At 35.4% G+C, this 27,719-nt stretch overlaps 1 protein-coding gene across 1 annotated transcript in view; it reads right to left on the minus strand.

Moving 5' to 3' along the window:
* Positions 1–27,719, minus strand: part of AQR (aquarius intron-binding spliceosomal factor) — a 93,695-nt gene that overhangs the window by 58,754 nt on the left and 7,222 nt on the right. The window contains exons 4-13 of the mRNA XM_032343217.1: positions 23,497–23,532; positions 20,619–20,739; positions 17,591–17,731; positions 15,582–15,650; positions 14,408–14,508; positions 11,166–11,242; positions 7,305–7,369; positions 6,012–6,128; positions 4,676–4,789; positions 4,047–4,150 (exon numbers count right to left, since the gene is read on the minus strand). Coding sequence (XP_032199108.1) covers positions 4,047–4,150; positions 4,676–4,789; positions 6,012–6,128; positions 7,305–7,369; positions 11,166–11,242; positions 14,408–14,508; positions 15,582–15,650; positions 17,591–17,731; positions 20,619–20,739; positions 23,497–23,532 — 945 coding nt within the window. The remainder of the gene's footprint in view (positions 1–4,046; positions 4,151–4,675; positions 4,790–6,011; positions 6,129–7,304; positions 7,370–11,165; positions 11,243–14,407; positions 14,509–15,581; positions 15,651–17,590; positions 17,732–20,618; positions 20,740–23,496; positions 23,533–27,719) is intronic.

Here is a 27,719-nt window from a genome sequence, read left to right on the forward strand (position 1 = left end):
AGCAGAAAAAGAAATCAAGGAATTGATCCCATTTAAAATTGCACTGGAAACAGTAAGATATCTAGAGATAAATCTAACTAAAGAAAGAGGTGAAAGATCTGTACTCCGAAAACTCCAGAACAGTTATGAAAGAAATTGAAGAGGACACAAGGAAATGGAAAAGAATTCCAAGCTCGTGGATTGGAAGAAAAAACATCGTTAAAATCTCTACACTATCCAAAGCAATAAACACATCTAATAAAACCCCTATCAAAATACCATCAGCATTTTTCACAGACCTAGAACAAACAATCCTAAAATGTGTATGGAACTAGAAAAGATCCGGAATAGCCAAAGCAACCCCGAAAAAGAAAAACAAAACATCACGATTCCAGATTTCAAGCTGTATTATAAAACCGTAGTTCAAGACAGTATGCTACTGGCAAAAAACAGACACACAGATCAATGGAATAGAACAGGAAATCTAGAAATGGACCCAAACCTGTATGGTGAACTCATCTTCAACAAAGTAGGGAAGAATAGCCAATGGAAAAGACAGTCTTTTCAACAAATGGTGTTGGGAAAACTAGACAGCAACATGCAGAAGATTGAAACCAGACCACTTTCTTATACCACACACAAAAATAAATTGAAAATGGCGAAAGACCTAAATGTCTAAATGAAAATAGAACAGTCCAAACCTGTGAGATAGGAAACCATCAAAGTCTTAGAGGACAGCATAGGTAGAAACCTATTGACCTTGGTTATATAGCTCACTAGTCACATTGCTGAAGGAAGGGAAACCAAAGCAATAATGAATTACTGGGGCTTTATCAAGATAAAAAGCTTCTGTAGCACAACAAAGGAAACAATCAACAAAAGTAAAAGGCAGCCTATGGAATGAGAGAAGATATTTGTAAATGACATACCTGATAAAGGGTTAGTATTTAAAATCTATAAAGAATCTATTAAACTCAACACCCAAAAACAAATAGTGCAGTTAAGAAATGGGAAGAAGACACTCCCAACTGGCTAACAGGTATATGAAAAAAATGCTCAGTATCACTCATCACCAGGAAAATAAAAATCAAAACCATGATGAGATACCACCCCACACCTGTCAGAATGGCTAAAATTAACAATACAAGAAACAACAGGTGTTAATGAGGATGCTGAGAAAGGGAATCCTCTGGCACTGTTGGTGGGGATGCAAACTGGTGCAGCCACTCTGGAGAACAGTTTGCAGGTTCCTCAAAAACTTAAAAATACAGCTACCCTATGATCCAGCAATTGCACTACTAGGTATTTACCCAAAGGATACAAAGAGAGAGGCTGGAAGGGGTACATGCACCCCAGTGTTTACTGCAGCATTATCAACAACAGCCAAACTATGGAGAGAGCCCAAATGACCATTGACTGATGAATAAAGAAGAGGTAGTATATAAATACAATGGAATATTACTCAGCCATGAGAAAGAACAAAATCTTGCCATTTGCAATAACATGGATGGAGCTAGAGTATATTATGCTAAATAAAATAGAGAAAGACAAATAACATATCATTTCACTTATATGTGGAATTTAAGAAAGAAAACAGATGAACATATGGGAATGGGGGAAAATTATGGAGAGGGAAGTAAACCATAAACGACTTAACAACAGAGAACAAACTGCAGGTCGATGGAAGGAGATGGGCGGGGGATGAGCTAAATGGGTGATGGGCATTAAAGTGGGCACTTGCTCTGATGAACACTGGTTATTATTGTATGGAGGTGATGAATCACTGAATTCTACTCTATAGACCAATATTACACTGTATGTTAACTAAAATTTAAATTAAAAAAAAATAAAAAGATTTTCAAAAATGCAAAACAATGCCACTCCTCACTATATACTTTTTTTTTTTTTTAAGATTTTATTTATTTATTTGACAGAGAGAAATCACAAGTAGACGGAGAGGCAGGCAGAGGAGAGAGAGAGAGGGAAGCAGGCTCCCTGCCGAGCAGAGAGCCCGATGCGGGACTCGATCCCAGGACCCTGAGATCATGACCTGAGCCGAAGGCAGCGGCTTAACCCACTGAGCCACCCAGGGGCCCCCCAATGGAAATTTTTTCATTAACACTATGTGTGCTAACATGTAATAGGTTTTTAACTTATTTTAATAAAGTATTTAACATTTTCCAGTTTTAATTTCTAATACAGTCAACATAATGGCTATAATCCACATTAAAAAAAGTTTTTTTAGCATCCTCAGTAATTTACAAGAGTATAAAGGAGTATCATGGATGAAAATAAATTCCCAAGTGGATTATGCAGCTAAATTGAACATAAAAAAAAAAACTATGGAAGTGTTTTAAAATATAATATTTTATAATCTTATGGTGATAAAAGCCTTCTACACAAACCATTTGTTATTGTTATTAAAAAATGACTGACAAGGGCGTCTGGGTGGCTCAGTGGGCTAAAGCCTCTGCTTTCGGCTCAGGTCATGATCCCAGGGTCCTGGCATCAAGCCCCACATCAGGCTCTCTGCTCCGTGGAGAGTTTGCTTCCTCCTCTCTCTCCCTGCCTGCCTCTCTTGCCTACTTGTCTCTGTCTGTCTCTGTCTGTCAAATAAATAAATAAAATCTTTAAAAAAAAAAAAAGATTGACAGAGAGGATTAAAAAATTTAAAACATTTGTGGTAATAAAATACACCAAAATAAAGCTTAAAAGTGAGAAAATGATAGAAAATAATTACAACACAAACTAGACCAAATATTAGCATGCAAAATACATAAAGCTTTCTTCAAAAAAAAGATCAATACAAGCAATGAATTGAATGTATTGAAGAATGAATACAAAATAGCAAAAGATAACACGAAAGTTAGAGAGGAAATGCAAATAGCCAAGAAAAATAGAAAGATGCTCAATTTCCCCAATATAATCACAGAATGCAAAGTAAAACAATGAGGGCTCTTTTACTCTTGGATTGGCAAGAATGAAAGACTAGTGTACCTACGTGGTAGGGAAAAAAATAAATACTCATATGCTGTTGGTATCATCGATACATATTTTTGAAGGAAATTTAGCAATATATAACAAATTTTAAATACAGAACTCCTTCCAGTCACTATACTCCTTCTGGAATCAGCATCAAGATTTTTTTTATAGATATAGAAACAACGTTGTTCATCACTGAATTGTTAGTGATGGCCAAAAATTTAGAAAGTAAAGATCTGTCGATAGGAGAGTGGTTAAAAAATAGTATGGTACACCTGTCCAATGGAACTTCATGCAGTTCATTAGGAGAATGAAACAGATTTTGTGTTATTGTAAGTCATTATTAAATCTTCTTAAGAAAATCAACAACCAAACCGGTTAACTTTCAGGTTGAAACCAAATTTGTTTCATTTTAAATAGCCAATGAAATAAACATAATTTCTCCCAAGAATTAAGGACACTGGGAGATATGAGAGCACAGTTAAAAGTTATACTGCCTACATTTGAAATTGGACTTACCTATGTTGGAATCCTAGCTCTGCCACTTACTTGCTATTTGATCTAGGCAAATGACTTACTAATTCTGTGTCTCGAGGACCTTATTTCTAAAATGGTACCTACTCCTTACACAAATGAATGTCTTGAGAATTATTTACACGTGTAGTAGAGTGCCTATGTACTATAAATGCATTATTGCCATTTAAAAAAAAGTGTATTAGCTAAGCATCAAAGAATATTACTATTTCATAAATTTTAAACACACATTTTCTCATCTTCTAATACCACATATGAACATGCACTAGTTTCTGTTTTATGTTATAATTGACAGAATACCAGTGTTATGTTCTACTCTAAGAAAAATTTATGATTTAGAAAAAAAGTTTGTTATGAAAAATATAAATTTTGCCCCCCAAAACAGAAGATCAATAATTACATCTAAGTTCCTTAAAGATACCAACTGCTACAGAGAAGCACTAGTTTTAGTTGTCAATAAAGTGGTACAATAAGTTCCATTACCTAATAGTGCAAAATGATTAAAGGCAAAAAGAACACTAAAATTCAGTTTTCCTTTCATGTCAACTTACCTAAGAGGTCCAAAAAACTTGACCAATGATTCCCGGGTATCTACTTCTGCCACATTCGAGAGGGCAAAATCATAGAGTTCAGGGAAATGTGCAAAAGCAGCTCTCTAGAAAAGAGAAAAAAGAAATCAGTAACTAATGCCTACATATTAATACAATCAACTATAACTTATAAACTAAATAAATATAATATTTTAAAAATATTAATGCACTTCTCTTTCTTATATGCTTCTCATTATGTGACCTCTGCCATATTTAGCCAGAAGCATTCAATACAATGGCAAAAAGCTAGAATTATTCCAGCAGGATTGCAAAAACCAAGAGTCAACGTTCAGTTTATTGCTAATGCTGTATTTTGAACAAACATGAAAACAGTCATGACAGAAAGGAGAAAAATAAAACAATACTTTATTATGAATAACTAGTCCAACAAAACTAAAAGAAAGTTCCAAGGGAAATCCCCACTGTAGAGACAGCTTGAGGGAGAATTCAAAAGCACAGTGGTTTGTGCTTTTACTCTGGAACTCTGGAAAGAAAGGACCTCTCAGGGTAACAACCCTCAACCAACCATGTGGTAAGCTGCAAGAAAACAGAAACAGCAGAAGCATAGGTTATGCTGAATTGCAAGTTACCTGTAGAGAAGTAATTCTGTCATAGTGAATTGTGGTCATCTCATTCTCTGTCAGAGCATTTCCAGTCTGGTCGTTAATCTCAAAACCAGTATAGAACTTAAGCATGTCCAAAAGCTGAAAGGATACAATTACATTACTAAACTGTGTGAACATAAGAACAAGAAACCACAAACAAAAGCTATTATAAAGAATAACAAGTCCATATAACTTCTCAGAGGTGCTGAAAAACTATGGAATATAAACACTGCAACAAACACTTCAGAACATATCCAAATGTGTTATTTGTATAAGAATAAAGTATGGTTCTGCTTCTATTAGGGAAAAATAGCAAGGTGAGGAAAGTTAAGATACTGTTTCCTCTCATCAGTCTCCATGGCCACCAAACCCTTTCTTTGGCCTAGTTACTGCTGCTGATGAAGGCCTGCTCTCCCTTCATAGCAATGGCATCAAGAATCTACTGGCTGCATTCACCCCAGATCTTTATTATTCTTAATTTTAATCTATGGAAGATCAGATACGAGAATTTTAGTATGTTGTATGTGGCAAATCACTGGATAGAAATTCAATAAGAGAATGAGAAAAAACATAGATACAAGATAAAAGAATTTTGGGGGCGCCTGGGTACTGCAGTCGGTTAAGCATCCGACTCCTGGTTTTCGCTTCAGGTCATGTTCTCAGGATCGTGAGATTGAGCCCCAAGTGGGACTCTGCACTCAGTGGGGAGTCTTTTTGAGATTCTTTCTTTTCCTCTCCCCTAGCTTGTACACTCTCTCTAAAATAAATTGGAAAAAAAATGAAAAAATAAAAGAATTCCTGAAAGAAAATGTAAACACACAAAAATTGTATCTCCAAGTATGATCTCATTGAAACGTAAGGTTAAAAGTTTGTTAGAAGACTTTCCTTCTGAAAAAGAGATGTGAAACAAGGTGAAACACTAATACTTCTTTCTACCCAAGGTAGCAAATGAGCACTTCCATGCTATCAACTGTCTCTGTCACCATCATGTTATGGAAAGACAGCCATGAGATTAGGGCATAGTTCTCTTGAAATTAATGCTCATTATCTATTCAATTCCACAGTGATTACTATTATTGCCAAGATCATAATTCAGTTCAATAATAAAATCACATATGATTAACAAAAGGTCTCATTCATTCATTTTCTATATTAAGACTTGATTTTACTTTAAAATGACTAATGAGGAAGTTACATTATTCAATTCAATATTTAGCAAACTTTCCTTTATATCATCCACTGGTATTCTTAGTTGCATGGCAAAAAAAAGGTCAATTTAGAAATGAAAACTATGTGACAGTTCAGATATAGCAATGCTCACCTGGGAAAAAAGATGGCCATCCTCTTCCCTATGAACAAGATTGGAAAGGTAACAGTGAACCAAAAGGTGGGAGTCATCCAGGATGGTATTAAACCAGCGCCTTGTGGGAAGTAGGGCCTAGAAAAAATAAATACTATAGCAGTAAGTCTGCATGTTCTCTGCAGCTAGAGATAAAGATCTACTATTTGGTTCATAAGCGTCAATCACATATAAGGTTCCCTCTAGTCTTGAAAAGTCACGGTCACAAAGCAAGGGGTCTGGTCAGTGCTGTAAGTAAACTCAGTGGCAATGTTTAAAAATAAAATCCAATACTGGAAGAAATTTCACCGATATACAGGCCAGTAGTTTTCAAGCAAAATCCTATATGAAATCCCAATATGTATTGTGTATAAATTTAAAAATGGTACTACTCTGAAAGAAAAGAGACTGGGGATAAGGGGTTATGTGGAGACTTCTTTCCCCGTATCTTCTTCCCATATCCCTCTTATGACAGTCAGCAAGAAAATGCCGAGATACTGATATCAGTGTGAAAACCACTAATCTAGCCAAATATCCTCATTTTATAGATGAGGTTATCAAGATCCTTAGAGGTTATAAATTAGTTGCTGGCAGAACTAGAATCTGAATAAAGATCTCATGAATGGCTGCCAGTCCAATACTCTAATCCTTATGTCAAGAAACCACCCTCTCTCTCCAGATAAGAAATGAACACAAAGGATTTTCTTTCAATTTCCTGCAGTAAAGAGGGAAAGGAAAGGAAATGAATTCAATCTGAATTACACCAACTCTGCATCTGAACTTTCTGTCAAAATCTTGCACCTAGTAACATGAAATCTTCTTTAAGAATCTTAATTAAAAAAATTGACAATAGCAGCTATACCTTTTTTCATCAACAATATTTAGGCACATTTAGAAAAGTGAGATTATTAAAGAGATGGACAAAACCCCCTAACTTCAGCCACTATTAAAACTCTGTGATGGGGGAAAAAAAACTAAAGCCAAAACCAAGACCCTCTATGATAGGGTATTAAAATATGATAAAAAATAAAATGCTATTGCTAGACTCATGTTTAATAACTACACTATATAGTAGTTTTTTCTACAAACAATAGCCATCTGACAGCTATCTGAAAACCTCAAGGGCCAACTGCGTTTGACTTTCCTCTCTCTGTTACACCTAGAAATGGGTAAAAAAAACTAAGGCCAGTAATGAAGAAATATTTCATATAGTTATATGATTAATCTTGCCCCCTTAAAGATGATGTAACAGAAAAGCCACTGCCCATTTCTTACCTCTAGGTCAATCATAAGTTCAATGAATCTTTCACAGTAATGAACTTTGTCCATAGTGACTGGCTCTAGACATAACACAGAAAACAGGTTAGAATCTTCTTATTTAGGCCATTCAATGTACTAAATCCTTAACTGGCAATTATTTAGTTACTGAAACTGTCATGTGTCTCTTACAGGACAGGATCATGATCCTGTGTAAGGACCCCACCTATATTTCAAAAAAGGTGGGCCTTACCCTTATGTTTAGCTCTACAAATATAAGACAACAAAAAACCTATCTTGGGTCAGAAACACATTTAAAAAGTCAGGTTTGCAAAAATATTTTTGAAGTGTTTAGACCTACTAATGTCTGTAATAATTAGTCATAAAAAAAGACCTGTACTAAATGACTAGATTTGAAAAAACCAAGTGATACAAAAACTAAAAAGGCAGTCTAAAAAAAACAGAACTAAAAAGGCAATTTAAGGGGCGCCTGGGTGGCTCAGTTGTTAAGCGTCTGCCTTCAGCTTGGGTCATGATCTCAGGGTCCTGAGATGGAGCCCCACATCAGGCTCCCTGCTCAGCGGGAAGCCTGCTTCTCCCTCTCCCACTCCCCCCGCTTGTGTTACCTCTCTTGCTATGTCTCCCTCTGTCAAGTAAATAAATAAAATCTTAAAAAAAAAAAAAAGGCAGTTTAAATCAGTTTTTGACCCACTTTCCTTCTTGTCTTCACACACTAAACTTCTAGTTCTCTCATATACATAAACACACACATATATATGTGTGTGTGTACATGCAGACATAGATACCTTTAGAATGCAAAGAAAATGGGCAGGAAAGGTACACACCAAACTAATTAAAGGGACAACTGTTAAATGAGTTTTTTTCCCCTCTGTGTGTGTGTGTATGTATATATATATATATATATATATATATGTTAGTATTTAACAATAAAACATCAATGACAGAGCAATGAAATATTTTTAAACCATTACCTTATTTTATGCTATTCATGACTATTAATGTACTATTTTTATAAAACATTTACTTCTATTTTTAAATAATTACAACCTCATGACATGACAAACCTTTAAAAAGTTTTTTTTTTTTTTCATAATGCCAGGTAATAGTCTACCATTTTACCAGATAATCATCCTACCAAGATTCTGTCAATTAAAGATTTATTTATTTATTTGTGAGAGAGAGAGACACACAGAGAGAGAGAGAGAGAGAGGATCACAAGAGGCAGGCAGAGGCAGAGAGAGAAGCAGGCTCCCCACTGAGAAAGGAGCCTGATGCGGGACTTGATCTCAGGACCCTGGGATCATGACCTGAGCTGAAGGCAGCCGCTTAACCAACTGAGCCACCCAGGCATCTCAAGATTCTGTCAGTTAAAAAGGAAAAAATTCCAGAGTCCCCACTATTGCTTAGTCTAAGGACTCCCAGCAGCGACTAACCCCAGTGCCTAGATTTAACCTATGAATGCTTAAATAAATCCATGTATTTAATTTATTTGTACTATACAGAAAATTGGAAGGCTTCATCTAAGGAAAGAAATGCGAATATTTTTGTGACTAATATATGGAAATATTAAGTAGAACTTTTCTCGCTAACATATGCTCCAAATCCAGACTATGAAATAACATAACCATAAAGTTTCACACCTGGAAAAGACCATAGAGAATGCATATTCTAGCTCTTCATTTTTCAGGTAAGAAAGTGAAAACCAGAGAAAATGACCTCGTAAAAGTGTAGAACAAAATAATGACTCGTTAGAACTGAAACTCAGGTTTTCTGAGACACAGTCTAGTCATATAGCTGTTGAAACTAAAGAATTTAAAGAAGCAACTTAAAAATTAAATTCATTCAATTTAGTCCTCTGCTCCTTTTTCTTGTTACTGTCAAAGAAAAATATTTTTGTCCAAAATTGAAAAAGTGAGCAAACTCTGTACTCTGTATTTTTATTTTCAGTTTTGAGAAAATTACCGGCAACGTCCTATTTAAAATTAAAATTAGAACATGATACTTGACACTCAACTTCTGAGCTCTGATGAATAAAGCTGCATATTTTTATGTATGTAGGCCCTACTAGGCATGCTGTTTACAGCAGAAACCTTGTCATTCCAATTTCAGACACCGAGATATCCTTATCATTTGCTTCTTATGTACACTGTTGGGGTTTTTTCCCCTTTCTTCTGACAGCAGTCCTGACAGCTCAACTACAAAGACTTCCTTAATAATAACTAATATGGATATGCTGTTTTTCATGAGCCTGTGAAATGAAGCTATAATCCTTATTTTTTAAAAGCCAGTTTTCTGTTTTTTAACTAGATAATCTGTCCACCTTTACTCTCTGAACTGGCACACTTCTTTAATCATCTTGTTGGTTCAGCTGCCAAAGAGTTAACAAATTTTGATTAAAACTCAAGGTCAATCTAAGAAATTTTCTTTTCTGGCAATAAGCAATGGTAATAGCTGGTGGTTTGCAGATTGTTAAAATTACTGCAGGTCCCATGTTGCTGTTGTTACTTGATTTTCAAACCTTGCTGATGCCCCAAAATTAACATTCTATAGAGATGTCAATTTTTATGACTTTAATTATTACAGGCATTAGTAGCTCCAAGTACTCATTAATACCTTTTGTGCTCCAAAAAATATATCTAAGTTTTCCTTCTAGATTTAAGCCACTTAACTGAAACACTTAAAAATACTAATATTGGGGTGCCTGGGTGGCTCAGTTGGTTAAGTGGTTGCTTTCCGCCCTGGTCATGATTCCAGGGTCCTGGGATCAAGGCCTGTATCAGGCTCCCTGCTCAGCAGATAACCTGCTTCTCTCTCCCCTTCTGCCTGCTGCTCTACTTACTTGTGCTCTCTGTCTAATAAATAAATTTAAAAAAAAACTAATATTAAGTGACTTAGATTATTAGCATATGATAATTTTTTCTTTACACCAATGGTGGGAGTAATCTTATGTCTCAAATCAGGTATAGCTGATGAACAGCATTAGTATCTACTACTCGCTGAATTATAGATATGATTTTCAGTTGTAAAATACTACTTGGAAGGTCAATATTTGTAAGTAATCCTGTTGTATTTTAGTTTTAAAAAACCTACAATCTCTGATGCAAAAATACATATGATACACCTATAGAGCTGCTCTTAGATTATATCCCACTTAGAAAATAAAACTTTATTAACCAATGACATATCTTACATAGCATATATACACCTTTATTAAGTAAAAAATATTCTATGTACATTCACTAAATGCTTATAAAGATCTTGCAAACTCAGGATAATGTAATTACCCACCCCACCCCCCCCGAGTATACAGGCATTATCTCTCTCTCACACACACACACACACACACACAAATATAGTATAACCATGGTATATTTTTAAGTATACAGTCTATACAACATATATTTGTTTCATCAATAAATGGAGGCCATGTTGGAAGGAAATCTTTCCTATTTTGTCTTGTACCTCATACCTCAAAAATAATTCTTTCCCCTCCAAACAGTATTTGATGTTGTTTAAAAACACTATTTAGGACCATATTGTAAATGCCACGTGGCTCTGTTACTGTCTTGTTCACCACTGTATTCTAGCACCTTGCTCAGGACCTAGGTCTAGCAAGCAAACTCAAAAAATATCTGCTAAATAATTATTTCAATAATCATGCAGATACCTTTAAAAATATGTGAACTCCTAAGGCAGTCACAATACTCAGACTGGTAATATTCACGAAAAGGGGAGGACAGACATGTTGTCATTATGATTTAAAACTATTCTAAGAGCAGGTTTTAGACTGCAGACCAGGAAATACTGTCGGGATACCTAAATGACAACTTCACAAATGAAGTAAGAGAAGATAGTTACCAGAAAGAGGCACTGATTTCAGCACAGAGATAAACTTCTGTATGAGTTGTGAAAGAAATCTTCTTTCTTGATAGGCTCTAAAATCAGAGAGTAACATTGACCAAATTATTTTTGAAAAATAATTATTTCAAAAGTAAACTTTAAATGTCAAAGGAGCCTTTCTAACACTGTTCAAATGTTCCATTTTTCTCTGAAATTGGGACCATAATTTGAACACACAGCTGCTTATTACTGGTGTAATAAGCCAGCTAAGAAACACCCCTTTCTCTTTCTGTCAAAGTTCTCACTTGTGATTTAAAGGTCAGAACAAGAAAGGGGTTTCCAAAATTTCATTTATAGTCTGCCCTTAAGGTTCAAAATTTAATGTTTAAGTATATAGTTAAAATAAAATAAGCAGTTTTATACTTTAATATGTTTGAAATATCACATAGAATATTACAATGTCTAAAAATTAAATGTTGGTTTAAAAAACAATATTCTACTCATTACTAATTTAAGATGCACTATATACCAATCAATCAGCAAATATTCATCATGTACTGGGCAGCTGCAAATGATTATGCCAGTCCTACTGGAAATATAAAGGAGGAATGACCAAAATGTATTTGAAATGACAAGTATTATAATTTAAAGATAATCGGTAACACAGACCAGCACGTAATTAATAAGACTGGCAGACATTAATTGAGCACTTAGTGTGTCAGGATCTGAGCTGCATTTAGTACTTCATATGAATGATCTCATGTAATGCTGACAATGGTCCTTGAGATAGGTACTACTAACTGTCCCAATTTCACACTGGTGCTGAAAGAGGTGAGGTTACCTTGCCCAGTTACACAGCAAGTGAGTGTGGAGCCTAGTTAAGTGTGACTGCAGAATCTTTTTTCTAAATAACTACACATATTCTAACCATTACACGAATAGCTGGCATTGCAATTAAAGAACACACAGCATGTTTTTGGAATTCAGAAGAAGAAAGCACTGTGGCCTAAAGTAGTCCATCTAGAAGTGCTTAGGTTAGCCTACAATTAAGTGGAATGGAGGGGAAAAGGTACTTAGGGAAGCAAAGTTTAAAAAACAAAGAACAGACAGGGACAAGGATTTGGGGGAGTCGCAAAAAATAGTTGGGGGTTTCTGAATGTCACTGCAAGGACTTCAGAGTTTATCCTAGGGAACCAGGAAACCATTGAAAACTTGTGAATAGGAATATGGCAAGCAAAACAAAATTTTCTATGGAGATGGCTTGTTAGGCTCATTGTTGTGGGAAAGCTGGAAGAAACACCAAATAGGAATTTATTGTAGTGCTTTAATCAGAAGCTATGAAGGCCTGAATAAGACAACAGCAGTGTGAAAAGCAAGAAAGAAGAAAGAGGACAAAAGATGATCCAATAGGACTGATGGATGGGATATAAATTGCTAGTCAAAGGACTGGAATATTCCAAGCCCTACTGTCTGGAGGAATTAAGAGAAATTGGCTAGAAGGGCAAGGTTAGGAGGAAGAACAATGATTACTTAAGCCGAAATGGAGTTCATGGCAAACAGAACAGATCCTTCAATAGCAGGGGTTTGAACTGTATAGGTCTACTTACATGCAGATTATTTTCCAATTAATACACTATAGGACTGTGAATACATTTTCTCTTCCTTAGGATTTTCTTAACATTTTCTATTCTCTATCTTCCTTTAAGAGTACAGTATGTAATAAAGTATACAAAATATGTGTTCACTGACTGTTATTAGTAAACCTTCTGGTCAACAGCGGGGAATTAGCAGTTAGGTTTTTGGGAAGTCACAAATTATATGTGGACTTCTGACTGTATGGTGGGGGATACTGGTACCCCAACCTCCGTGCTGTTCAAGGGCCAAGTGTACACAGCAAAGAGTTACATGAAGACTGGAAGCAGAGAAGACAGGGCCACAGAGATTTATGGTTAAATCATATTGAGGTAATGGTAAGAGCGGGTTAAAAAAAAAAAAAAAGAGTAGTCAATACAGATGCCATGTGATTAGTTCAATCAAGAGGCTGTTGGGTGGAAAGGCACTGTGAGAGATGAGGCTAGAGTTGGAAATTAAAGAAGGAATTTTCCTACTCTGACCCTAATAATATCCTGTCCGTATAGCTCTCACTCCCTTTCACCCAAACTCATTTCTCTGGCACGCAGCTTTTTACAGTTCTTCCCATTTTCGGTAGCCACCAGCGTAACTCCAGGTTTCACTTCTTTTTGTCCTCAACCCTCTTTTCAGGGTTTATGTATCTGACTAAATCATCTCACCCATACTCACGGCTTTCATTATTAGTTAGCTACACATGTACAGAGCACTCTCCTAAGTGGAAGAAAAAATAAGCTAGGGCTAGAAAGTTATCCTAGGTCCAAGGGAAGGGAATCTTTGGCATATTTACATAAGCAAAGAAAAAGGAGTGGAGTGAGTGGAAAAGAATAAAAGATGGAAACAGAACACGGAGTGCGGCTGCAGCCATCACGTAGAAAGGCAAGGTCACAGTTAGCCAGTTAGCCTGAGAGAGAGAAAGAGAGGAGAGAGAGAGAGCTCTTAAAGCACGCAGTTCCCAGTGTCCTACTAATAGCACTTTGTTGAAATAAATACTTGCTGCCAGATTTACCCAAATGATTATAAATATTACTATTAAAAGAATCCATAACACTCACTTGCTTCTTTAATCCTTATACCTGATTTATTTTTCTCCGCAGCATGTATCACCATCTAAAACACTACATAATTGATCTGTTTGCTGCTGTCTTTCCCAAATAGAATGTAAGTTCCATAGAGCAAGAATTACTTCCACTTTGTTCTCTGCTATATCCCCTGTATCTAGAATAGTACCTGGAAAAATATAAATATTCACTATTTGTTGAAGGAAAGCATGATGGTTAGAGTGTATAAAAGTCATTGTTAAGTGTGTGAGAGTAAGAAAAACAAAGAAAGGTTGGATTGACAGCCTGAAGATTGTGGAGAAAATCGAGAGCCATCCATGAGAGACAAACTATGGTCAACAGACAGACAGAAGATCAGTGATATACTTATCACTGGGGCAGACAGAGGAGAAAGAAGAATAACATGCTGATGTTCTGGTTTTCCCTTCACATCTTTATGAAAAATACGACAGTAAAAGCACTTCTTAATTATTTGGTTCAGCCTTATAAAGGAAACAACAAATCAGTCAATATCATCTAAGACTCAAAACAGCGTAACAAACCAACAAGGAATAAGCTTTGGGAACATACTGTTCTCTTGCTTCTGGATCCATCTTTTCATCGTTCTTTTTAATCAAGTTCCAGAATTTTCTTAGCTTAGGTGTCTTTTTTAATTCTAATTCCAATCGTGCCTGAAAGAATAATGTGATATTAAATCACCAGTAACTTTAAAGTTTACAAGGATAAAAATTAGATCCACTATTAGCTAATTTTCTAAGATGTGGATACTACGGAATTAAACCTGAAAGCAACATGATAAAATCTGAAAACTATGAAACTAATAACTCTATTTTAAAAAACCATTCAATTTTAATAATTGCTAATAATACAAAAAAATAATAAAAACTGCCTTTTCTTGTCAAGGTCTTAAGCTCAATAATCAATTAAATTTCTTTCCTATTTCTAAAATTAAGGATTTAAGTTTGAAAAATTAAAGCATTAACACTAATTAGTATAATCACTGAAATCTGAAAAATGAGTCTGAAACACTGAACATAGAAACAGCGGTCACATGTAAACAAAGAAATGTCCACACAACTATATTCTTTCTAATGGCACTTATCAGTTTTAACTTAGCATTATTTATGTCTGTTTTTATCACCATCAACTGGTACTTGTGAATAAGCCTGCATATTTGGGTATGCGCAAAAACCCCATATGCAAGAAGTGGAATTTTCAGTAAATTTATTATTTATCCTGAAATTTGATAGTTATAACTTTATTCCCCAAGATCACAATTAATTTGGTTTTCATAGTGACACATACGATCCAATAAGGATTTGAGGTAAGAAAAGAGGAAGTCATTAATATTAAATATGATCTAGACCTCCTTTAACTGTGTGTACATTCTAATCTAAGGAAATAAAAAATTCAAGTCTATATTTAGTCTCACCCAAAGACACACATGAATAACAACCACATTTTGCTAAATTAACCCTTTTTTAGGAGCTCAACAGATACTACCTTATTTTACCTCATAATAATGACATTAAGTGAAAGATCTCCTAGCTCATACATAAAAACTAAAATTTAAAAAAACTACATGTATGATAAGTTAATGCATAGTAAATTAAACATATTTTCTAAGCAGGAAAGGGGATTTTTAGTTACCATTTTATATCCATATTAAAGCTACATTGTCTTAAACTGCATTTTCCACTTACATAATACATATACCCATAAGTTTCTGAAATTAGGTACTTACAGGCTGTAAGCCCATCCACATTGGGAGGGAGATAAGCTGCTGTACTTGACTTCTTATCAAGTCTACTTCCTGTTTAAGGCACAAAGAAAAATTTATAAGCACACCAGTATTTTAATTTAAATATTTACATAAGGAAGTAGCCTGGGTGGCTCAGTGGGTTGGGCCGCTGCCTTCGGCTCGGGTCATGATCTCGGGGTCCTGGGATCGAGCCCCGTATCGGGCTCTCTGCTCAGCAGGAAGCCTGCTTCTCTCTCTCTCTCTCTGCCTGCCTGTCTGCCTACTTGTGATCTCTGTCTGTCAAATAAATAAATAAAATCTTTGGAAAAAAAAAAATAAATAGATTAACTAATAAAATAAATAAATATTTACATAAGGAATAACTACACCTTTTTTAAGTCCTGGGGTGAAAATATACCACCAATACTTTCAAATTAATGATATTTTAATATTTCATATTAAGGGCTCAAAGTGCTGGTTAGTGTTCCACAGTTCCAAGAAGGCTGTGTTATATCTTATGGAGAAAATACCTGTGGTAAATAAGGTTTGTTTAGACTTCAGTTATAGTGCTGTTGGCCATGACTTCAAGGTTAATAAATCAACATTATTACATAAAATGTCTTTAAACAGAAACACATAAAACAAGTTTATGTATTGATCAACTGATGAAAATGCTGTGATCATAGGCTCATAGGGACCTAACCCTGTATTTTCCCTAGGAACCATGATTCAGTTTCAGCCAATTCAGTGTTTTTAGCTACTTCACAGACCTAACTACCTCAAGTAATAAACTGATGGCATACTGAAAAAAAGTGAAGTTTTTTTTTTTTTTTTTAAAGATTTTGTTTATTTGACACAAAGAGAGAGAGAGATCACAAGTAAGCAGAGAGGCAGGCAGAGAGAGAGAGAGAGGGAAGCAGACTCCCGGCTGAGCGGAGAGCCCAATGCGGGGCTCGATCCCAGGACTCTGAGACCACGACCTGAGCCAAAGGCAGAGGCTTAACCCACTGAGCCACCCGAATGCCCCCAAATGAAGTATTTTAATAATAAACTAGCTTCTAAGTTAACCAAACCTAGCACCAAACTACTAATTCTAAATAAAAATCTTTTTTTTAAAGATTTTCTAAAAATAAAAATCTTTTTTTTTTAATTCAATTTCTGATAAAGTGTCCTGTCTATATTTACATTTGCATTGTGTAGTTCAGTAAATGTTAAGGTGGTAATAGTGGCATCTACTGGGGGCTTCACACATCTTTTTTTTTTTTTTTAAGATTATTTTTTGTAAAGGCATTTTTTAAAAAATGCCTTTACAAGATTCATGTGAGGTGGTACCTACAACAAGTAATAACCATCCATCTATCAACATCCAGTCTTAAGAAAGAACCCCCAGCTTTGGGGTCCTGCATGGGTTGAAAGCACAATCATTTCAGAAGCACATATTTTTAAATAAATAGGTACAGACCTTCACTTAACCACAGTAGAGAAGTGCAAAAGAAGTATTAATTACTGTAAATATTTAATTCTTTTGAAGATACTCTTATGAGGGATGAAAATATGTCATACACACCCAAGAGATTTTCAGAGATCATCCACAACTGCCCCTAACTGGTCAACTCAAAACAAAACTCTCCTGCTGACCTGAGAGCCTGTGCATGAAGGATGTCTGAAAAGTAATAAAGCTAGTTTCTGTGGGCAACTGTGGCACAGATCTCATTACTCAAAGTTCATACTGGCTAGATTCTTTGCTGTTCTACCTTTGGAGAATTTCAGTTCTAATTACCACTTTCCTTAAGAGTCAAGACAGAAAAAAGGAGATCCAGCCCAAATCTATTTTAAAAGTGAATGGCTGTTCTAAAATGTTTTTACTGAGAAGTGGCCAAAATGAAGCTTTGGCATTATCCTCCATCCCTGCTACCATGGATGAAGAGTTGGCTATACAAGTAATTTCATTTATGTTCCACTTAAAAAACAAGAGGATGTGAAAGTTTTCCCAAAAGATAAAGCAGAATTACCAAACTATTGAAGCAATGGTCAAGAAAAAGCAGTAAGACCGTCTGTTCATGGAGTGAAAATTCACCATCAGTTTCAGCTAATGCTGCTTTCAAGATACACTTAAAAAAAAATGGGAAGTGGTCCGGCTTCTTCTTAAAAGTCTGAAAAGAGAAAGAATAAAAATTTATTTTGATATGGCTTGCTCTCCACTTTTTCTCCCTTAAACAAACATCAGTAGACTCTTTTTAGGAGTCTAGTAACAACACCAAAAAATTACAAAAAGATTATTTGCTTAATTATAATTAATGGTAACAAATCAAATATAGGTTTCTGGCAAGATCATGAAAGAGTTGCAGCAACCTTTACCTAATAAAATAATGTTTTATGCGTGTGTTTAAAATATATATATATAGGGGCGCCTGGGTGGCTCAGTGGTTTGGGCTGCTGCCTTCGGCTCGGGTCATGATCTCAGGGTCCTGGGATCGAGCCCCGCATCGGGCTCCCTGCTCCGCAGGAAGCCTGCTTCCCTCTCTCTCTCTCTCTGCCTGCCTCTCTGCCTACTTGTGATCTCTGTCTGTCAAATAAATAAATAAAATCTTTAAAAAAATAAATAAATAAAATTAAAAAAATATATATACACATATATGTATGTATGTATGTACATACATGTATATGCATTGTATATACAATGTATATGTATATATTATATATACATATATGTACATACATGTATGTATTATATATGTATATACATATAGAGAGATATTTTAAGTAATCCCTATGCCAAACATGGGTCTTGAGCTCATGACCCCAAGATCTAGTTTCATGCTCTACTGACTTAGCCAGCCAGGTGTCCCTAAAATAATGGCTTACTTCCTTTATATTTTTCTTTTGTGGATTATGCTCACATTTAGCCTAGTGTTTGTTTTCTAAGGATCTTAATAAACATTTTAATTCTTCTAACATAAGCAAAAAAAAAAATGTTTAGCAAAAATTAGTTTCCCACTAACTAATCTCTAATCTCAAAGACAGCCTCTCCCATGTCTGCGTCGTATTAGCTCTTTCCTCTTAACATGCAATATACAAAAAGTAGACAATGTAAATATATTCAAGCTTCCCACTGATCTACCTCCCCATCAAGTTACTTCCACATCTCTTCTTTCAGGTAAGTGCTCCAAATGTGTGGTCTACATTAGTTGTTTTCATTTACTTCTCTAAAATAGGCTCCCACCTCAAGGATGTCCCTGAGGCTATTAGGGCTATCAAGTCCAAGGGACTCAACCCCACACTCCTTTTCAAATGCTGAGGGCTCCTCTTCTTCTGTTGTATAGATGTTGGTATTTTACGGTTCTAACCTCATTCTTCTTTTCCCGTCCCTTGAATTCAAAAACGTATGCTAATGATTCCAAATATATATCCTCAGTAGATTACTCTCATTATTAACTCTACATTCCAGGATTCCTCTGTCTACTAGACAATTTCATCTAGATATTCAAAAGGCAATTTAAACTCAGTAAGTCCAAAAATCAATTCAACAGTTTTTGTACCCTCCTTGGTACTTCTCAACCCTCTATTATTATTATCTATCACAGTAAATGGCAGTATCATCTATTACACTCAGTTGCCCAAGACTGGAAACTTATTGGAAATAACACCCTTCCCGAATATTAATTATTCAGTTATGAAATCCTGTCAATTCTACTTAAAAAAAAAAAAAGATTTTATTTATTTGAGAGAGAGAGAGTGAGAGAGAAGATGAGAGGGGAGAAGGTCAGAGGGAGAAGCAGACTCCCTATGGAGCTGGGAGCCTGATACGGGACTCCATCCTGGGACTCTGGGATCATGACCTGAGCCAAAGGCAGTCGCTTAACCAAATGAGCCACCCAGGTGCCCTCAATTCTACTTTCTAAATCTTAGTATATCCTCTTCTCTTCATCTGTATTCCTCTACTTCAAGTCCTAATCACCAACATGCAAACTGATCAGGTCATTCTTTAGCTCAAAAAAATCTTGCCTCTCCCTTCCTGTAATAGCTTGAAGAAACTTCAAGAAATCTGCAGGATCTTTCAATAATACAGCAGGCCCATAGTTTATTCTGGGCTCTAATCTCCCCAAAGATGGCTCTTCTTAAGGAATATCCTATCCAAGAGAAGTACCCATGGTTTTATCTTAAGGAGTTTAATACTTCCTTAATTTAGAGACCATTGCCACAAAAAGATGACACGTACCCATGCCTTTTCTTCATTTAAAAAAGTTGATGACCTGATCATTCTATGGCAGCCAAACAGAACCTAGATTTTGGACCTCTACTGACCAAGCCTCTATTAACACTAGCACAAAGAAAAAATGTCAGTCTACTAGAAATTTCAAAAAGGGAAAGCAAGGACGCCTGGGTGGCTCAGTTAGTTAAGCAGCTGCCTTTGGCTCAGGTCATGATCCCAGCGTCCTGGGATCGAGTCCCACATCGGGCTCCTTGCTCCGCAGGGAGCCTGCTTCTCCCTCTGACTCTGCCTTCCACTCTGTCTGCCTGTGCTCGCTCTCACTCAATCTCTCTCTGACAAATAAATAAATAAAATCTTTAAAAAAAAAAGCGGGGGGGAGCAGATTCTAAATTGGGGATAAAGAGAAAAGTGAAATTATAATATGAACATATGTCTTAACTTTGGAAATGTATAGAAAACAAATATATACTCCCTGTTGTGAAAAAGGACACTGAAAAATATGATCTCATTTGAGCACAATTTGTGCTAATTAATATAAACTTCATTTTGATCTAATGAAAAGTCTTTATAATCCATGCCATTCTTCATTCAAGCCCAAAATAGAAAAATAATTTCACTTTCATAATGTTTTGGTTCATAGTAAATTAGTTTGAACAAAGTATTGAAACCAAAAAAGAATAGTATTCTTCATATATCCACTTTTTTCTCAACACTTAATTTTGGGGGAAAGTTCCATTCTAAAAGCATTATTTATTATCAGTCAAAAGTTCTACTTTTTAATGGCTTAAACAGAGTATGAAAGCTCTGAAGTAATTTAAATCTGTTACCTCCCATGCAGGGACATTTTCTCTGAATTTCTCATTCACCATACAGCAGATTGACATTAAATAGGCCTTGCTGGACACCTCTGGAGAATAATTCATCCAGAGGTAATTTTCAAGATACTGGCTGTGAAGAGTGAAAAAGCACAGAATACTTCATTAGTTAACACCACTCACCATAATATGTCACTCACCTGGAAAATCATGATTATCTACAACTTTCTGAAAACTTTTTAAAAACTACATGACTTGGAAATCCTTTACAAACTTACCTATAATCTAGGTCATTGCTATCTGCTACCAATTTTTAAAATTTATTAAGGAGTATTGTTCACCACAGTCTCAAAATAAGAATTTTGGTATCTTGGAGGGAAAATGCCAGTTAACTTGAAAACTGACTTATGTTGAATACCTAGTAAATCAGGTATTAAAATGCTTCTTTTTATTAAGTTTCTTTCTTAGTTTCTGGAAGTTATTTGGCCCTCATATGAGGTAATATTAATGTCTCAGATACATTTATCTGCTAAAATTGCCCATAATATCATTCTAGTTTTTTATTTCATTAAGAGTTTTAGATAAGGAATATCCAGTGTTCTGATGGTAATAATTACATGTTAGTAATCTTTGCTGTCTTCCTGCCTTGAAAGCATAAACTCTTATTCTCCAAAGCTACAATTATTATATATAAATTTCAGTATTTCTGATTTCTACAAGAGAACTTAGCTACCATTCAGGGTACTTATAAACATCATTTACCACACTGGGGTTAAAATACTCTTGAGCGCCAATTTTAAAAAAGCAAGGTGTTTTGTTCCCACTTTTAAATCACGCCACATGCATGTTGCAATCATTCACACACATGTGTGCAGGCCTATGAACAAACCCACACAGTTAAGTGCTTTAGATTCTGCTGTAACACTGTGATTTTTCTACTTCCTCTTATGCTCACATCAGTACTTCAATCTTTAGCAATACTTACTTTATTTATAAGAACCTAGAACCCGGACAAGTGGAATTTTACTTAAAATGATGGTCAAAAGGCTCCAAGTAAAGCACTTGAATGCTCTTTAATAAATAAAATGCACAAAGCTTCTTTCATTCCTTTCTTACAAGTTTAAATTCCTTTTTCCCAAATTATATCCTTTAGAACTTCTCTCAGCAAATCTGTTAGTATTAATCTGTTTGAAATTTATTTCATGACAATTTAGCTGGTTATATAATTCTTTCTGCGTTGTAATTTTTTTCTTGTATTGGTCTCATTCTATTACATTCTCTATTACTACAGCAGAGAAATCTACAATTAACCTCTGCATCCTTGTTTGAGTAATGTCTTTTTTTCCTCTAGCAGATGAGGTCTTCATTCCGTCTTTGTCAGTCTTCAGTTGTTCTACTGAGTATTACTGTACTTCCTGAATCTAAAACTCATGTTTCAACTGTAGAAAATTCTTAACCACCATCTCTTCTAAATGGCTACTTCTCCATTCTCCCTAAATCTCTTCTGAAATTCTTATTGCACTTTCGGATTTTCACCTCTGTATCTCTGAATTTCCTTTTATATTATTCATCTCTATTTCTCTTTGCTATTATTAATTAATTTTCTATATTCCAATCCTCTAATCCCCTCTTTGGCTGTGTCTAATCCACCACAGGCCTATGCTCTTTTATTGTGCTTTGCTTTATTCAGTTTTGCAGACATTGCATTTTTCACAAATTGAAGGGTTTGTGGCAATGTTGCACTGACCAAGTCTAACAGCACCATTTTTTCCTAACAGTATTTGCTTACTGTGTGTCTGTCACATTATGATAGTAAGAATTATCAAAGAATTTGGCAATAAGAATATTTCAAACTTTCTGATTATTATATTTGTTATGGTAATCCATGATTTGTGATCATGCTTATTGAAAGCTCAAATGACGGTTAGCACTTTTTAGCAAGTAGGTATTTTTAAATTAAGGTATATAGAATTTTTTTTAGACATAATTCTGTTGCACACTTAATAGACTATAATATAGTATAAACATAACACTTTTATATGCACTAGGAAACCAGAAAATACGTTTGACTTGCTTTATTGCGGTGGTCTCAAACTGAACTTGCAATATCTCCAACGTGCCTGTATCTAATTTGTCCACTGAGTTTTAAAATTTCAATAATTTTTATTTCTGTTTTCCCCAAATCTATCCATTTTTAGTATCCTATTGCATGTTTGCACAATTTCTTCTTTTATATTCAGTTTTAAACATAATGATTTGACAGTGTATATCAATTATTATCTAAGGTCCTGCGTGGGTAGGATGGGGATATAATTCTCCTGTTATTTCAACTGACCAGCTTACAGTTGATTATTATCCTAACATGCTTTATAATTAGGGACTAAGAACTCAATTTTACTAGGGTTCTATAGGAATTTTTCTGCAATGCAATTGGGATACATATCCTTCCAGAGTACCCTTACATTTGTTTCTGCTGGATGCCTCAGAGGTTTATCACTGGCTTGTGTCTGTCACATTTTGATAGTAATACTAATACTAATGTTTTATCTTGGGGGTTATCTGACTACACAGTAAACTCCAAATCCATTCTTAACATTTTCAGATAAGGAACCAAGGCTATGAAAGTAGATGATCTGCTCAAGATGATATGGGTAGATGGGTGGGGAGATGGGTGAAATAGGTGGCGGGGATTTAGAAGTGCCCTTGTCAAGATGAGCACCTACTGATGTATGGAATTGTTAAATCACTATATTGCACCTGAACCTAACATAATGCTGTATGTTAACTACACTAGAATTAAAAAAACATGATACAGGTATCCCTATGGTATACAGACAATATAGATCTGACACCATCTTTAACTTCATCAAAGTAAAGTCTTTTAACTCACCTAAACTCCAAGAGCATTATCTTTCTGATGGCAAACCTAAAGTATAAAAATAAATAATAAAAATGTTTAAACAGAAAATATAAATATTTCAGTCATTAATACAGATGCATTTCAGAATCTTGTTTTAATATCGACCCACATATCAGAATCATATTTTAATATGCAATGAAGAAAGTTAATTTTGCTTTTATACTTTTTCTTTGTATTTTGTCAGGGTAGTTTATTTTTTAAAAACTAAGAAAAGTTACTTAATAGGAGAGATGAAACCTTACCTTACCTGTATTAACAAACATAATTAGAACCATGACATACTGAGATATAACACATAGGTTAATAAGGCAAATAATTTTAATGTAAACACAAATGTTCATCACTATCCATATTATTGGATCACAATTGCCAATAGGTAGCCTATATTAACTTCTTAAGCAATGACAAACATCCTTTTATCAATATTCAAAAGGAAACATTCTGAAGTCATGCCCTCCTGAAAGTACATGGGACACATGTATCTCCATCACAGGAATCAGACTTTTCACAGCTTTTATAAGTCTTGACCTTAAGTCTACAATATGACAAAACTGTGAAAGGAGTATTAGATATCTTTATTTACTGGACTGTCTTTTTAAAATAAAAATACTTTGTTTCATAAGAATAAATAATGCTGGGACGCCTGGGTGGCTCAGTTGGTTAAGCGGCTGCCTTCGGCTCAGGTCATGATCCCAGCGTTCTGGGATCGAGTCCCACATCGGGCTCCTTGCTCGGCAGGGAGCCTGCTTCTCCCTCTGCCTCTAGCCTGCCACTCTGTCTGCCTGTGCTTGCGCTCTGTATTTCTCTCTCTAACAAATAAATAAAATCTTAAAAAAAAAAAAAAGAATAAATAATGCTGTAGTTACCAGGTATCTCTCCAAAGGCAGGTTCAAATGTCCACTAATTCGGTTTTACCATTTTGCATATTGGAAATACAGTAGTCAGAGTAGAACACTGCCACTAGATAATAGCCTCCAGCTTTGAAAATTAAATGTGTAGGCATTATGAGTCTATAATACCCCAAGAGACGATTATCCTGTTAAAATACTACTCCCCTGATTTCCAATCTCTTACATAGTTTCACTAAGCAAACAATGTCACAGAACTTTACTGAGAATAAAATGAAAGTTTTTACTGTGCAAAAGCACAAAGATAGAACACTGAGAAAGTACTGGCTTCTACAGCCAGCCAGACCATGGAGTGGATATAACATCTTGTGTGTCAGACACACTAGGTCTCCAGCTGCAGACATGACGGTGAACAGAATTCACTCAGTGTCCACTATGCACAACTGCATGCTTAATTTCTTCAGTCACAGAAAGGACCTCTTGGTGAAAGAAAGAAAAAATACCAGCTCATAATATAGAAGACCATATTCTAAGGGTGCCTTGAGTTGTCAGTTGGTTGAGCCTCTGACTCTTGGTTTAGGCTCAGGTCATGATCTTGGGGTCGTGGGATCAAGCCTCTGCACTTTATGTGTGAAGCCTGCTTAAGATCTTTCTCCATCTAGCTCTACCCCACCCCTGCCCCCTTGCCTTCTCTCTCCCTAAAAAAAAAAGGTATTATTATTATTAATTAATTAATTTTTAAAAAAGAAGAGAAGAAGATCATATTTTGGTCATGACTCAAAACTACCTTCACAACATCTTTTAAACATTCTGGGACCCAGTTTCCTCATATTCAAAAGTGGCAAAGTAGACAATATACTTCCGAATGACTGGACAAGAGAAAAACAAGTCATGATAGGTCAAAATAAAGCAAAAACACTCAATTTTAATTTCACCTCTAGCATTCTTGGTGGTATTCATTAAATTTGGAGTTTTATTCTGCCAATAAGCCTTGCTGCTCTAATTGCCACTGCTGGTTCTCTTGGGAAATAACTGTGTGAACACGTGAGGTCTGGAGTTGTGGCAGCGCTCTTGCAACCACATACGGAAAGCACCTGCCCCCCAAATTGTGAAAAGGTTGACAAAGGCTCTCACATTAACTTCTGAACTATCCATATCCAGATTTGTTGTAAAGTAGATGATTAAAAAAACAAATAAGAATAGTGAACAAAAGAAGCCAGCCACAAAAGAGTATATCACATGATTCTATTTAAAGTTTAAAAACAAGCAAAACTATAGTGTTCATGTTTCCATACTTACAACTCAAAATTAGTTAAAGCAAAAGGCCATGCAAGGGCTTCTGGGATGCTAACAAATACCGGCTTTTATTATCTTGGTGGTGGTTATGAATGGTAATAATCTAGAAGGCTAAACATTTCTGTTTTATGCCCTTTTCTGTATTATGTTTCATAGCAAAGGGGTTCAAACACTTTTTAAGTTTTTAAAATTTATTTAAGTAACTTCTACATGCCATGTGGGTCTCAAACTTATGACCATGAGATCAAGAGTTACATGCTCTTCTGGGTAAGCCGGCCAGGCACCCTGGGGTTTAAACATTTTATTTTATTTTTTTTTTTTTAAAGATTTTATTTATTTATTTGACAGACAGAGATCACGAGTAGGCAGAGAGGCAGGCAGAGAGAGACAGAGAGAGAGAGAGAGAGGGAAGCAGGCTTCCTGCGGAGCAGGGAGCCTGATGCGGGGCTCGATCCCAGGACCCTGAGATCATGACCCGAGCCGAAGGCAGCAGCCCAAACCACTGAGCCACCCAGGCGCCCCTTAAACATTTTAAATCAAAACAAATATGAACATTTGCAAAATTAAACTATAGTACAACTCACTTTTTTTTCTGCATAAAAGCCACTTAGATGGATTCATAACAGAATTAATTTTCATACCAAAGTGTGCTGTTTAAGGGATTCTAAAAGGCAATGTTCCCTGCACTACTTAAGAATGGAGTATTGGAGGGTGTGCCTGGGTGGCCCAGTGGGTTAAAGCCTCTGCCTTTGGCTTGGGTCATGATCCCAGGGTCCTGAGATCGAGCCCCACATCAGGCTCCCTGCTCGGTGGGAGGCCTGCTTCTCTTTCTCTCACTACCCCCGGCTTGTTTTCTCTCTCTCTCTGTCTCTGTCAAATGGATAAATAAAATCCTTAAAAAAAAAAAAAAAAAGAATGGAGTATTGGATAAGAGTCAAAGAACGAGGATTTAATACCTAGCTCTTCCTCTAACTACTGGGAAACATTTTGGGTTAACTACTATTTAACCCCTCTGTACTGCAGTTTCCTCATCAATAAAACAAGAATAATTCTGTGACTATCACATGTTGTTGTGAGGAAAAATGAGCTACTATACATGCAAGGTGCTTAGAACAGAATCTGGTACACAGTAAGCACTTAACAAATAACAATTATGATTATTTTTAATATATTAAAATTAAACAGAAAAAAATATTAAGATATGTTTGCCAAATCTGAAAATGTAAGGATACGAAATATCCTTTTCGTATTTCATATTTCGTATTTCAAATCAATTGTGTAATAGACCACACATTCATGGGTGACTGAGCAAGATGGTATTTCAACACTTTTGAGATCCTAGAAGTTATTCTTACCATAAGAATATTAAGAACTGATTGATTTATTTCCCAGCTTCCTCCTACAGAAATAGGGTTGATATGCAAAAAATGCGTATTATAAGAACATTAATGTGTAATATGAAGAGTACCTTACAGCTTTAAACTGTCTATTTTGATAGCCTACAAACAAGTTAATAAATCTTATATTGTCATTCTCCAATAATGAAGATATTACCAGCACATAACTCAGCAAAACAGCTTCCTCAGACACTAGGCTAAAACACGGTCATTTAAATATATATTATTTACCTCAGGGAATGGGAATTTAAGAGTACACTTATGATGAAAACATATATACACATGACAGTTTATGTATTATAGAAGTACACTTCACTTTCTGAACTTTGAGATCGAGGGCAAAATGTAATGTTTACTTTAAGTATTCAAATGTATACAAGGTGAGAAAATGACTGATAAGAGGGCCATGATAAATCTTCGTGAGCCTGGCCAACAACAGTTACTTCTTTTACAACTAAAAATAATGTAGCCAAGTATATAATTTAAAAACACTGGCAGCTTTTGGTTATTAGTCACATAAAAATTATCTTTAAGAAGAAATATTAATCACTAAGGTTTTGAATGAAACAAACAAGCAAACAAAATCACAAGCAATTACTTTCCACTGAAGTAAAGCCACTCTGAAGAGACAGAAAACTAATTGAGAAGGTTC

The sequence above is a fragment of the Mustela erminea genome, chromosome 5 (genome assembly GCF_009829155.1).
Source record: "Mustela erminea isolate mMusErm1 chromosome 5, mMusErm1.Pri, whole genome shotgun sequence".
Taxonomy (NCBI): Eukaryota; Metazoa; Chordata; class Mammalia; order Carnivora; family Mustelidae; genus Mustela; species Mustela erminea.